The sequence below is a fragment of the Poecilia reticulata genome, linkage group LG19, assembly GCF_000633615.1.
Source record: "Poecilia reticulata strain Guanapo linkage group LG19, Guppy_female_1.0+MT, whole genome shotgun sequence".
NCBI classification, from domain to species: domain Eukaryota; kingdom Metazoa; phylum Chordata; class Actinopteri; order Cyprinodontiformes; family Poeciliidae; genus Poecilia; species Poecilia reticulata.
Window position 1 is genome coordinate 4,532,727 of NC_024349.1, and position 14,404 is coordinate 4,547,130.

The 14,404-nt window shown below is 40.7% G+C and overlaps 1 protein-coding gene across 2 annotated transcripts in view; it reads right to left on the minus strand.

Moving 5' to 3' along the window:
• Positions 1-14,184, minus strand: part of hipk2 (homeodomain interacting protein kinase 2) — a 93,873-nt gene extending 79,689 nt beyond the window's left edge. The window contains exon 1 of one of the 2 annotated variants that reach the window (XM_008436538.2): positions 13,778-14,184. In XM_008436538.2, coding sequence (XP_008434760.1) covers positions 13,778-13,796 — 19 coding nt within the window. In that variant the 5' untranslated portion in view covers positions 13,797-14,184. The remainder of the gene's footprint in view (positions 1-13,777) is intronic. The other variant, XM_008436537.2, reaches the window with a different exon arrangement.
• Between the last annotated feature and the right edge of the window lie 220 nt (positions 14,185-14,404).

Below are 14,404 nucleotides of genomic sequence, written 5' to 3' on the forward strand. Positions count from 1 at the left end.
AATTTTTGTAATAAAATAAATGATCAATCTAACACTGTAATTTTTAAAAAGAATTTTGAATTGATCAAAATTAAATGCCTGAGCAAATGAGTGTAGGTTTCATTTTTTGATTAGAATTTATGAAGTAAATTATATTTTATTGAACTAAGCACGTCTACCATGAAAGCATCCACATACACACACGTTTGTGTGGCTATCTTTGTGGGGACTTTCCATTGACTTCCATTCATTTCTACAGCCTAAACCTTACCTTTAACCTTTTCCTAACCCTAACCATCACATACCTAACCCTAACCTTAGTCCTAACTCTGACCCCTGACCCTAAAACAGGGTTTCCTCTTGTGGGTGACCAGGCTTCGGTCCCCACAAGGAGTAATTGGTCACCACAACGTAGTGTCAGGAAAATCGTCCCCACAAGGTATTACAAACAAATGCGTACACACACATACACACACACACATTAACGCACGCACGCGCAAACACACACACACGCGTTAAGCAGCCAGACTGCTTATCATTTACACGCAGAGAAAAACACCCTTCTGTTGCCATTAGGACTCACACTGACGGCCGAACTCAACGCGCCGCACTGAGATCAACAGAACCACAAAAAAGAAACAAGAAGCCAACAGTGAAAAAACAAACAAACAGAAAAGAGGCCCAGCAGAAAGGAGAGAGGGACGCTGAGTGATTTCTGTGTGGATCTGGTTGAGTGAGGCGCTGTAAAAAGCCACTGTGCTGAGTTTTTAGTTGTAATGTGAACGATGGCCTTATTTGGTCCTGGCTGTGGTTTTCAAAATAATGGCATGTCAGTCAGCTCAGGACAAAACCGCCTGCAAGTACAAAATGAGATTAAATGATGCCAATGTTTAGCTAATTGTGTTTTTTCTACACTGTTTTTTATTCAGTTTTCATTTCCTTTCATTTGTTCTGTCCACTTCCTGTCATAATAATAAAAGATCATCTTAACTGTTTTTGATTAATTCATTTTGGGGGGAAAAAGTTTAGTTATCCATCCAACCTGGACGCGTGGTAAAAGCTTAAAACATTTTGTTAAACCAGGCATTGACGGTTATTAACCAAATAGTCTGGAAATATGAGTTCAGTTCAGGAAATGTGAGGTATGATTATTATTAAAACTGCAGAACCAAGAATCATTCAAGCAGAACTTTCTGACAACATGAAGCTTAAATTTACAGAAGGCAAAACAACAGAAGACGTTTTTGTATCATTTTTTTCTTAAAATCTTCAAATCTTTTAGTGTGAACCAGGCATAACGTTCTGATTTGCATAAAGATGTCTTGATGATCTTTTGGGGAAATATTCTGTGAACGTTTTTGGGAGCTGCTAACTCTACTGTAAACATACCACAGCAATTCAGTGAAGCAAGGTGGTGGTAGTATGATGGTCTGGGCTCAACTGCTGTAATTTTTGTAATCATAAATTCTGATCTTCTCAAATAAATAAACTGAATAATCAAAACAAACCGGCCAAAACTGCCCGGTTTTGAAGTGGCCTAGTTAAAGTCTGGAATAAAAAAAGATTCAGTTTTCATAAACTCTTCAGGGGAAAATCCTTTTATAAGTCAAAGCTTTGAATAAAAACAACTTTTTCTGTTTGATGAGACATTAAAATCCGTTCTCCCTGAAATTTAACCTCTTTCCTGTGAACTGAAGTAACAGAATCTGAGAATAAAACTGAAGAAACTAGAAAACAGAGGATTGGTGAATTTCCAAACATGGGGATTAAAGTCTGAACAGAAACAGATGGAATAATAAGTTTAGTGTAATCAAATATAACACACACGTTTGTGTCTTTCCTAATTTACTGCACCTATCTGAAGCTGCCACCTAAAAACCACAACCTCACCCAAACGAAACCCAGCGCTGAGCCCCAAGAGCAGCAGAGCTAAGCGGCGGCGGATCGATCATGCACGGCGATGACATCACTTCCTGTATCATCAAAACACAGCTGCATTGACACAGTGATCCCATGGCTCCTCTACTGTAAAAACAAACAGTCTTGAAGTGATCCTGTTCTTCTAGAAGCTGTGATCCACTCGTTTCTCTCCTCAGAAACAATCATGGCCGACGGACCGCAGACGGTGAGAGGGAGTGATTTTTCTCAGGAAACTGTGAATTTGGAGCTGAAGGCCAACGAAGGCGACTAATCTAAACCTTTTCTTCCGCCTCAACGTTTTCGTTCAGCAGGTGACTCATTAATATTCATGTTTAATAAAAAGCCTAGATTTCCTCTGGTGGGTGAGACCACTGCCACGCACAAACACTCCACAATTTTGCAAGGCACATGTGCGGTGATCCCGCTGACTGTGTCTCAAACATGGCTGATGAGCTGAGGCAATAAGTCTGGCCAACTCAGCCTCCTCCATCTGAATCAGCATGAAAACCATGGATTTAGCTGATTATATTTACAGCGTCCTCCGTCCCCAACAGCAGCACAAACAGGCAGGGGAGCCGCTACGCTGACCATCTGCCGTGCACACACAACCATATCTGCTATAAGGAACAACTTCAACTGAATAATGAGAGCTGTTGTCTGTAATTATGTACATAATAATAAACTTTTCTTTTTCTGCTTGGAGAATTTCCCAATTTAGATCTGTTGCTAAGATCTGAGATGTTTTTAAAGTCACAGTCTTATGGGAGCTGAGAAGTGTTGAAACGGATCAGACGGAAAAGAGACGCATCTGCGAGTCAGTAAAAAAATAAATCCTTAAAGGGACAGTTCAGGATTTCTGGAGTCAAGTTCTGCTAAAAGCTTCTTCCTTTAGAGTAAATTCTGCTAAACTGGGCCTGGAGGCCGAAGTTAGCAGCGTGTCTGACAGCCAGAATGGATTTCTACTGTCTTAAAACAGAACAAACTTCATCATATTTAATGCAAACTTTATGTTACAAATCTAAACTTTCCTCATGTTTCCATTGGGAGTTTATTTACAAGCTAAACAGTTACTCTTTATGTGGAAATGGAGAATATGCACCATAAAATCATCTCCTCTGCTGCCTGAAAGTTCTGCATGTGTATTTTTATGAACATAAAACTGAGAGGAAAAGATAAGCTTCAAAAAGCTGCAGCATTTATTTATCTATTTATGTCTGAGCCGTTTTATTGCACTTCCACTTTTAAATGTCTGATACCTGTTCCTCACCTAAAAGCTAATGCATAAATTAATTACGTAAATGTAAAGTTTTAAATTAACACTTTCCAATAAAATGATTATGTATCTCAGTCCAAATTTATAGAGGCAGCTTACATTAGCTAAATAAATGTTCTAACATTTTTATTTAAAGGTATTTTAAATAATAAAGAGTGTTAGCCTGACTAAAAGAAACAAAAGAGGCTGAAATTTTAAAGCTCTCCCATCGAAACATCCAGGGATCCCTAGAAATGTCTAAGAGAAAAACATAAAAAGCTTCTGCATAAACCATTAGCTTCAACCAGCTAATCAAGATTCACATTAACTGAAGATGCAAAAAGAGTTTCTGAATCTACTGAAGGAAAAACTAAACTAAAAGAGTCCAAAGTGTGGCCCGAGGGCCCTTTGTGGCACTTTGGACTAATTTTCCACGGCCTCCAACTGCAATTCAACAATCATGCAAATGTGAGAATGTTTACATCCTTCACTGCCGTGTTTTTTATTGCATGAACAAGCTTATTCATGTGTGATTTTCATTTTATTTCTTGTCTAATGGAATCACTGCAATTGTGAAATTGTGCTTTTTCGACATCAGCAGAATATAGAAAACGTTAATCTGCTTGGGAGAGCGACACTGAAATAAGGCAGGTGAGAGCAGAAACACTCACCTGTTCTCTGCTCCTCACTGGAGCCCAGAGAAGTAAACACAGCTGACCTCGTTTACTCTGTTCTGCAGATAAAGTGACATTCTGGCTGTTTCTAAAGCTAGCTTAGCTAACGCTAACGGTAGGAGAAACTGCAGGTTGAGCGAGAAAAGGTAAGAGGACCTCAACCCCCAAACGACTCTGCCAGCACCATGACAACCGCCTCCAACCCAGCCTCCGTGCCCCCTGACCTCTGACTGCGCCGCTGGGGGCTAACGGGCCCCCAGATGAAGGTATTCATCTCTCGACCCCGGCTCCAATGCCTCCCTTCTTCTGTTTCTGCCTTCCTCTTCCCAGCTTTGTCACTCCTCATCTCGCTGCCATTTTCCCTCTGCGTCCGTCAGGCTGAGACCCGGGCTCGGATCAAAACCGGCGCGGCGCTTTGAAGTGACGACTGGATCTAAAAGGTGGTTTCTCCTTCCTTTATCTGGGCCAAAACAAACTTCAGCCGAGTAAAAAGCCCTATTACTGTTCCACACGTTCAATTTATTGTATATTTTGGCCAAAAAGCAAGAGAGAAATAATTTGTTTTATGAACGTTTTAAGCTAAATTCTACATCGGTGTGTTAGGTTCTCTGTAGGTAGTAAAAAAGGAGTAAATTTCCACCAAAAACTCAAAGATTTTCTAGAAAAAAAATAAATTCTGAGCTCCAAAACCCAAAAATTAGCTAGAAAAAAAATCAGAAAATTTAAGAAAGCAGAAATTTTACAGGAAAATCATTTCAAAAAGGTAAAAAATTTTGACTCATCAATGTTTATGTTTTTTCTAGACATTTTGTGAGATCAATCTCAACATCACAGATTTTTATCTAGCACATTTTTGACTTTACATAGTTACATTCTTTTCATTTTTTCTAGATTTTTTTTTTAGATTCATCTCAAAATTTCAGAGTTTTTTGGTGGAAATGTACTCTTCCTTTTTATTTCTATCTACAATTATGAAATTCAATATTTGGTCTTCCAGGATTCACGTGTACCAGAACTTTTGTTTGGATATGCAGCACAGGATTGTGAGGTGTTTAACTGCAGAGAAGCAAAACTGAATATAAAACCAGCAAATATTTGTTATCGGCTACAACAGCAACACCTATATCTGATATCTATCTCTAAACTTTATGGCAAAAGTTTGAAAAACGAGTGTCTCCACTATAAGGGACGGAAAAAGGCGAAAGCTGCTCAATTCCACGCCTGCTGACTCTTTTGACTGCGCCGCTTCTCGTCTTTTGCTCCTTCTGCCTCCTGGGTCTGGACAGAAATGGGCTTCAGCGCTCGTCTGAGCTTTGAAGTCCTTTGGTTACCGGCCAAGCGTAGCGTTGTACCTGCAGCCATCTGTGAAGGGGCCGCCAGCAGCCGCCCATCGCTCCGCTTCTCCTCCACGACCGGGACGGAGCGGGGGCAGGAGGTAAAGTTCAGAGGTGTGATTGTCAGGGAACATGGAAGATTAAAAGTTAGAAACACCAACCTCATTCTGATAATATTCAGTTCCTCTCTGCTTTAATATCTGTCTGCAAACACCCGCCTACCGGGAAAAAACTCACAGGTTATGAATGGCTTGATTAAAAACTGTTAGCCATGTTTTCACTTCCTGTAATGGTGAGGATCTGTTGCCTCTAAACGCATCTTTATGCATTTTTTTCCACATTTTGTCATGTTACCACAGTAAATTTCAACAATTTATGTGATAAACACAAAGCAGCACATTTCCCTGGATTCTTAAAAGTGTGGCATGCACGGGTATTTTACCCTATAAATGATTATTGCAATAAACAATATTGTTGTTTATTGCAATAATTTATGGGATTTTATTGTCCTGCCTACCTGTACAAGTTTAGAGTCAGGAAAAGTCCTGCAGACCCCACACATCCTGGACACAATCTTTTGTAACAACACTGTCTGCATATTTGCAAGAACTAAAAAAACTTTTATTTTTTTATTCTGCCTTTTTTATGTACTTATGCTTGAAATGTACAAGCACACACAAGCGAGCACAAACTAGGTGAATATCAGCCTGAGCTGATTTTCAAAGAATGAATGAGGAAAATGGGCTGCAATGATTAGTTGTAGTAATCATGATTGAAATAATCGTCGTCTAAATTTGTAATTGATTAATTGATAGGGATACACAGCCACTGGCTGTAAAAGCTGATTATTTAGCACAGTAATCAAGTCAAAACTATACAAAGAATGTATGCATCTTGCTCTGTCTGTAAATCTGTTCTACTAAAAACTCCTCAAGAGGCAGTTTTAGCTTCACCGGATTCAAACTCGGTTAGAAAATAATCTATTAAGCACCTATTGCTGTCCAATTATTAATTGGTTAATAAAAAATAAACAGATCAGCCTTCCTCACACAGTGTTCAGAAAGGAATGAGCCTTTCACATGTTCATGCTAACAGTATTTTCGGCTGTAGATGTGATTTCTCATTTAGCTGCTCAGTGTTATTTTATACAATATTTGAAATACTACAATTGATTTCAATTCCATTTTTAAATACGAAAATTGACATTTTGCTGCCTAAAATGCACAAACAGCTTTCCTTTAGTGAACTGTCAAAGGATGCAGAATGTGCCAATGTTTTATCCAATTAGTCGATTAATTATCAGAATAATCTATGACTGATGTAATTGTTAGTTGCAGCTGTAAAGTAGATGTGTGAAGTTGGACTTACAGGTGAGTGAAATAATGCACACCACACTTTTCTGATTTTGCTAAAACTTGAAAACCAAGAATTTTTTCTGTCCTCTTCATAATTACGCACTACTTTAAATGCTTCATCAGAAAAAGTTTGACGTTGCATCATGAGAAAAATATCAGAAGTGAAAACCTGCACTGTGCCGAGCTGAAAGGCAAAACGAGCGACTGGTAAAAACTCTGGTGCAGAAACAGGAACGGCAACGGACTGCAGTGAGGGGACCAAACACAAACAATGGGATTACGATACGGGACAACATGCACTAAAAACTGGCTGGTGGTTTGGGACGGGGGAGGAAACGACCATCCTGGAGGGTCTGGGAGTGGGGGTCTTGATTAGAGAGAACAATAAAGCTACAGTAGCCAGACCTCATCTTAACGCACACACACACACATGCGCACACAGAAACGTGCATGGGGGCTTCCAATCTGGCCGTCGAGCTGTTGCTGAAGTGTCACATGGGCTCCATGTGTGCCGGCCAATGGCCTCTCGGCTTATCAACAGACAGAGCCGGATGGGAGACCAGATAAGAGGTGGATATGGGGGGTTGGGAGGAGAAACGAGCAAAATGCTGATCGTTCTCAATCTTCAGCGTGCAATATAGCTCACATGCATGAAAAATGAGCCTGGGTGTATGAAGCAGAGGGTCTATATGCAGGAGGAATCCCTGTGTAATTACCGCCTAAAGGGGAAGTTAACAAAGGGCCTCATTCAGCCTGCGCTGTGAGGAGAAGTGGTAAAATGTGAACCTTTGTTTGAACCGTCGCTCTCATGCTAGATCAAAGCAAAGGGTCTGTCATAAGGTACAGAGGCTCTCTGCACGGCGTTCCAACAAACAATAAGAGCTATCGGCACTCACCGCAGAGGCAGGACAGCTCTACCTTCTTAAAGCTTCAGTCAATAACCAGCTATGCCAGCTGATAAGGTGAACTATCCCTTTAATAGGATAGGTCTACACAAAACATGTTCATTACAGGTTCTGCACAAAATCATTCTTTGATGATGAGATTTCAAAATGAGGTGTTTTAGGACATCCTGTCACTTTAAATCCCAGCAAGCTGCTGCTGGCCACGCCCCCCACATGAAAATGGCTTCAAACAGATGCGCAAGTACACAACCATACGTCTTTGAAAAGCAGAAGTGGGGCCTCCTGCACAACCAACAAGAATGCAGCAGATTGTTACTGAATGGTGGTACATCATAATCAAAAACACTTGTTTTTTTTCCAGCAGCCATTGTACAGCACATACAGATAAAACCAGCTGACCAAACATGCTGGAGATCAGCTTGGGTTGCTAGGTAACGGGCAGTGCCTGAGGTTTTTAAAACAGCTCCTTTACCAGTTACCAAAAAAACTTATTGCCAGAAAACAGCAACAAGTTCATGCTTGGCTTGTTTTTAGAGGTGCCTTCAGACCCAAACAGGAGAACAAAAATGTGCAGAATGTGAGTTTTAAATAATAGGTTCCCTTCAAAAGAAAGGTTTACTTCAAGCAAACATTTTAGAAAAGCATGTTTATTTTTTTATTTTTGCAACTCAAAGCAAATTAGAGATTCCACCCAGATTCTTAATTTAAGAGTCGGAATCAGAAGCAGCTGTTCGGAAACAAAACAAAACGACGGGGGGAAGAAAAGGAACGTCGCACACGCTTGACAAGCAACACGGAAACGCTTCGTCAAAGCAGCTGACGGGTTTGAGGCTCCTTCTCTCTCATCCCCACTTAAAAAAATTTAAAAAAAAACAACTAATGTCAGCAGCTGATGGTCTTCCCATGAGGGGAACATTTTAAAGTTGCATCTAAAATGTGTTTTTCCTTTAAAGAGAAACTGAAGCGTGGAGGACATGATCCGGACCCCAAACCTGAGCCGCTCTGCTCATATACATGCTGGACTGACCTTTAGTAACCTGTCACTTTAGATCTGGATCAAGCTTTGAGCCCTGACCCCGACTAACACCCATCTGCTTCCAGGATCCTCAAATCACACCTGTGAGCTATTTCAGAGCGCCGACGTACGCAGGACGCCCCTGATGATGATTCAACTAAACACATTTATTCTGTTTAGCTTCTCTAACAACCACCTGGGCAATACGGCTGGAAAACGCATCACAGTACAAGTGATTCAATAATTATTGATTTATTTTAAATATCCAAAATGATGGGTAACTACTGATGTAACATTTCCTTTTATATCCAGTTTCCTCTTGAGTTGTTCTCGTTTTCCCCAATTTTTATTGTTTTTAAGCAGAAAATGATTGTTGATGTGAGGAGCTGAAGCTTTTGGGCGTGCGTGCTTGTGTGTGTGTGCGTGCTTGTGTGTGTGTGCGTGCGTGCGTGCGTGCGTGCGTGTGTGTGTGTGAGAAAGATAGAGCAGGAAGTAACCTGTTGTGTTCAGTTTTTTTCTGTTTTGTGTGAATATCTATGTTGTAATCTGCAGCTGGGAATTAGTTTCTGCTATAATCTGGTGCAGAACAACAAATGGTGACATTTATGTTTGAGATGTTGCTTTTCCATAAAGTTTTATTATTGTCATTAGATCCTACAGCATGATTTAAATAAAATATTCACACTTGTAACATCTCAAATCTTGCTGAATAAAAATAATTCATCACTAGTTTGGTTTTGATTGCCTTTTTTCCTTTGGTACACTGCAAAAACACAAAACGTAACTAAGTATTTTTGGCATAGTACATAGTAGAATTGAAATAAGTCAAAACTAACTTTCAAGTAACTTCTCAGCAACATATAGGAACATTGATGTAGCACAAAGTGCAAGTTTAACAGGAAGGAGATAAACGTTCTGGTTTGAACCTACAATGTTTCCTGCCTGGTGTATCTATCAGCTCATCTCATATTAACCGTTGAGTTATCCTCCCCCATGTGTGTGTATTTCCTTACTGTGGACACTGAAGAGCTAAACACACCACCCTGCTTGTCATAACAATCAGGAAGAGAGACCCTCCAATGCATTCCCTGCCTCTGCCTCGGGGTGTGGCCTCGCTGTGGCCCCACACGGCCCCCAGGGTTTTTTTCCTGCTATTCTAATCAAAGTTAAAAAGGCTGCAGCCTTGGCGTCAGCAAGGAAGATATCAATCACGCTGCTAAAAACAAGCATGAAGGAAAGCGGGGTGGGAGAGAGTCTGGGAAAAGTTGCTGCTTCGACTCGACTTTCCGAACCAGAGCGCCGTGCGTTCTCTGTTCTCGGAAACCACAAGGTAATTCGAAGTTGCATTAACACAGGATGGATGAATCATTAAGTTGCCTGTGATGCTGCGCGGCCCGTCACCACCAACAGCCATCAGCAGCGGCTCCTGACTCATTCTCCGCCTGTTTTTTTTACCAGGTAGGAATGAAGGAAGCCACTCTGGAATAGTGAGAGGCAGATCTGCAAACGCTGCCCAGTTCTGCAGCTGTCTAATCCTCCTGCAGACGCTGCTTGTATAGGGACTCAGACAGATAGAGACATATGCCCATGCATGCATGAGAACACAACAACACTCATATCTGGCCAAGCAGAAGGGCGGCTGGGCGAGCGGACTGGGTTTGTGTCTGAATATTCGCTTCTCCACAGCTGGAGGCTGCTGGACCCGCTCCACGCATCAGACGTCCATCAAGGCGTCCGTTTGGGTTATCAGAGCAAATTCTTACGATAAGAATCTTGATTTATCGCCATCACAATAAATTCCAATTAATGATATTTTTAAAAGCCCAAAACTGATCAAACTGTTGGAATTGTTAGTGTTACCTTCTTCTTCACTGCTTCTTCAATGAAAGTATCAATACATATCGATAAATTTGAAAATATGAAAAAGTGCAATTATTGTGTTTAAGATGGTGTGTTAGGGTCATTCTATGCAGAAAAAAGGAACATCTGCCAAAAACTCAAACATTTTGAGCATAACCGCAGAAATTTTACAGAAAAAAACGCCCCTGAAAAGTCAATAATTTGCTATAAAAAACCTGAATATTTTGAGATTAAACTCAGAAAGTTACTTGGAAATATCTGAGTCTGAAAAGTCAAGAATTTGACTGAAAAAAAACTCAGAAATTTTGAGATAAATCCCAGGAATTTTCTAGAAAAATATTGGGAATGTTTGAGTTTGTAAAGTTGAGAATTTGGTAGAAAAAAACTCTGAAATTTTGAGTATAATTTTCTAGAAAAAGCAAAGAAATTTCTCAATATGAAAAGACCATAATTTGCTAGAAAAACTCAGATATTTTGAGATTAATCTTTGAAATTTTCTAGACAATTTGGAAGTATCTGATTTTGAAAAGTTGAACATTTGATTGAAAAACAATTAGAATTTTTGAGTATAGTCTCAGAACCTTTGTAGGAAAAAACTGAGTTTGAAAAGTAAAAAATTATCTACTTTTTAAAGTTGTTTTCTAAAACAAATTCTGAGATTAATCTATATATTTTGGAGTCATTTTTGGTGGAAATGTATTCCTCCTTTTTCTATTTTCCTATCTATTTAATACGGAGTCGTGTCCTGCAAACGCTGCTCGTATAGGGACTCAGACAGATAGAGACATATGTCCATGCATGCATGAGAACACAACAACACTCATATCTGGCCAAGCAGAAGGGCGGCTGGGCGAGCGGACTGGGTTTGTGTCTGAATATTCGCTTCTCCACAGCTGGAGGCTGCTGGACCCGCTCCACGCATCAGACATCTATCAAAGCGTCGGTTTGATCCCAGGGTGATCGCACCACCAGCCTCCCCTTCCTGCCAGCAGGTCTGCCTGACGGCCGTCTGTCGCAGCCGGGGGAACCGAACACAAACACGTCACCAAGAAGTCCAGCCAAGAATACAAACCCAACCGAGCGCAAACCATGAATGCTTTCAAGCTTTTCATGAAAGTATGGCTGATCTGATGTTAGCGTCGCAAATGTCTTCACTCCCCTTGATGCATCATTCAGTGGATAAAATGGTATGGCACAACCAAAACTGACAGACTTCAGTCATACAGAAATCTGATGTTGTGACGGACTCTGAGCTGAACCTTCAGAGACACAAAAAGTCAGTTACAAAGTCAGCCTTCTATCACCTGAAGAACATTTTCAGGTTTAAAGTACTAATGAGATCTAGAGAAACTCAAACATGAATTTGCGACTGGTTTCATAACTGGCAACAGTATAATGTTTTCATAATGTAAAGTATGAATTGTCATGTCCAAGCTAACTTTTGAAGAGCTGCAGAGATCAACAGCACAGGTGGGATGGTCCGTTACCATGACAACAACTAGTTGTGCATTTCACCAATCTAGAGTTTACAGAAGAACGACAAGAAAGTCATTGCTGAGAGAATACTCAGAAAATAGATAGATTGGCAGCATTGTGGACTAGGAATGCTTCTACGTATTTGAATAAAAATGATCATTTTTCTTCCACCTTTTCAAATTTCAATTTTCAAGCCATTTCACAGAACATCGACGTCATCGGTCACAACTTCTCCTGCTGTTCTCTGATTGGCTCTGTTGAAATTCTTCCGAAGAAATCGAGCTCAATGGATTCTGGATTTTCTCCCACATGAGAATCCGGTAGGAAGGCAAAAGCCACGCTAATAGTATGAATATTTTTGCTTCTCAACCATTTTTAAACAATCAAAGGAAGCAGTTAATCATATAGATTTGAGTCATTAGTTACCCTGTAGCCCAGGGTGAGTAATTGCTGTAATAGTTGGTCCCATTCTACGTGACCCCCCCCCCATCCTCAAACCTATTTTCCACTGGAGACTTTGGTCATTTCCATGGCTGCTCTCCATAACAGCCCTCTCTAATGCCGAGGAGGACAGGCAGGGTAATTAATTCCCCCTGCTGCCTCTTTCTCTTCCCGTCTCCTCCTCTCCGTGGTGAAGGGAGAAATCGGGGAATGTAATTTACACTAATTACCTTTTTGCATAGGAGTCTCATTTCAACTTTCCTTTTCATGTCGAAGCACCAGTCGAGGTTTGCCTCGCAGCTTCGACACCCCTAATGAAAAATCACTACAAAATGACTGCGGGGACATAACACCACTAAAGAAAGAGTTCCAACCTGTTTTATATAGCTCCATTTCATATACCATAAATATACCTGCAAGGATTCACTTTCAGTCGTGAATCTTCATTCTGTTGGGACGATTTAATGTGTATCAAGAACTGCTGCTGAGTTCCTCTCTTCCCTAATGGTATTCATGAACAGGGAAGGTCGGGCTTCCCTGTAACACCAGCAGAGGGACTAAAGAGTAAACACAAATTAAACATGAGGCTCCAAAATAAATATGGGAAGCATCAAGCCTCATTATTTGCATGTTCTACTTCAGTTTGCATCAGCGCGTATAACTCAGTTTCCTTATACAATCAATATTTTCTGCAAAGAGAGCATCAGTAAAGACTTCTTAACACAAAGCTTAAACTAAAGGAAGCACTGTACGGACTTCAGAATGTGCACATTATATCCTGTTTGGTCATGCAGTTTCATGTCTTGCAGCTGGACTCATTCATGCAAGAAACAATTTGCACTGCATTGCTTTAATTATCACCCACTTTTTTTTAAAAAAAATGCATCATTCATATCGAAACAGATGCTGAGTAAATGTGTGATTTTTGCCCAAACGCATATAAAAATCTTCCCCATCACAGCCTTAATTCAGCGACTCAAACGCATTAGTTACAGCCACGATGCTGCAGCCATATCGACACCTTCCGCTTAAGATTCACTTTAAACAAACAGATATGTGCATCCATGAAACATTGCATCCTAAAAAAGTCGTGCAGATTTTGTGCATTTGTTGCGATATAATTGGATGTAGGAGTAACGCTGGGACTGAAAACAGACGCGACCGGGACCGATCGGTCTCCGACCCGCTCTCCTTCCCTTACAGCTGGGATATAATTCCCACCAGGAAGCAACATGAGGACCGAACATCGTTTTTCACGAGTCGGATTAGACAGTTTGTTGTATTTTTTGCTTGTTCTGGGCGATTTGGTGCCTCATCAGCGCGATTTGAGCACAATCTGACTGAGCAGCCCGTTCAGCTCTAACGCACTAAACTGTTTGGTTTCATCAACCTATTTGGGTTAGGTCTGAAAAATGTGACAAATATGATGAACGATGAGATGTTTTAGCAGAATTGTGTATTTTTTCCTCCCTCTGTTTGAGCTGCAATTGAATTGTGTCACTACACCGACGGGCTCCAGCCGCACAGAATAAAAACAGCATATTTCCACAGGGGAAAAGCCCTTACCTTCGTATACAGGGGCCATCGGTGCAAGGATTCCTGTTATTCATGGCAAAGAATAAAGCGAGCTTTCGGATCAAAACTCAATAAAAATCTGCCATCTTGAAACACTGATGTGAGGGTCGCCGCGGTCTCCTGCATCACTGGCCCGGTTCATTAGTGGAGAAAATGCTCATAATTCATATCCAGGCCGGTTTAAAAAAAAAAAAAAAGAAAAGAAAAGGAAAAAAAAAGCCGGGGTCCGATGCGAGGAAAGCGGACAAGGAGCGACCGGGCTGCGCGTCCGTAGATCCTCACCTGCGGCGTAATTTGGCCCGAATGGAGCCGCGATGACAGGTTTACTTCAGCTATTGTGCGACATGTCTGTGGAGTGAGGAGTCTCTGCAAAAGTTGCAGCAGTGATCGGAGCGCAGCGAGTTTGGTGGGCAGGGAGAGAGTCGAATGTCGAGTTAATCGATGCAGGCGGAGGGGAGGCATCACCATCCGAGCCTCAAATGGGACATTAGGTTAAAAAAAATATTAATGAAAATCATCTGCTTTACATTTAAAGATTAATGTTAGAATAAAAATATAGTATTAATTAAAGCTCATGTATGGTTTAATTAATCTTACTCAGTTTAGTTAATTATAATT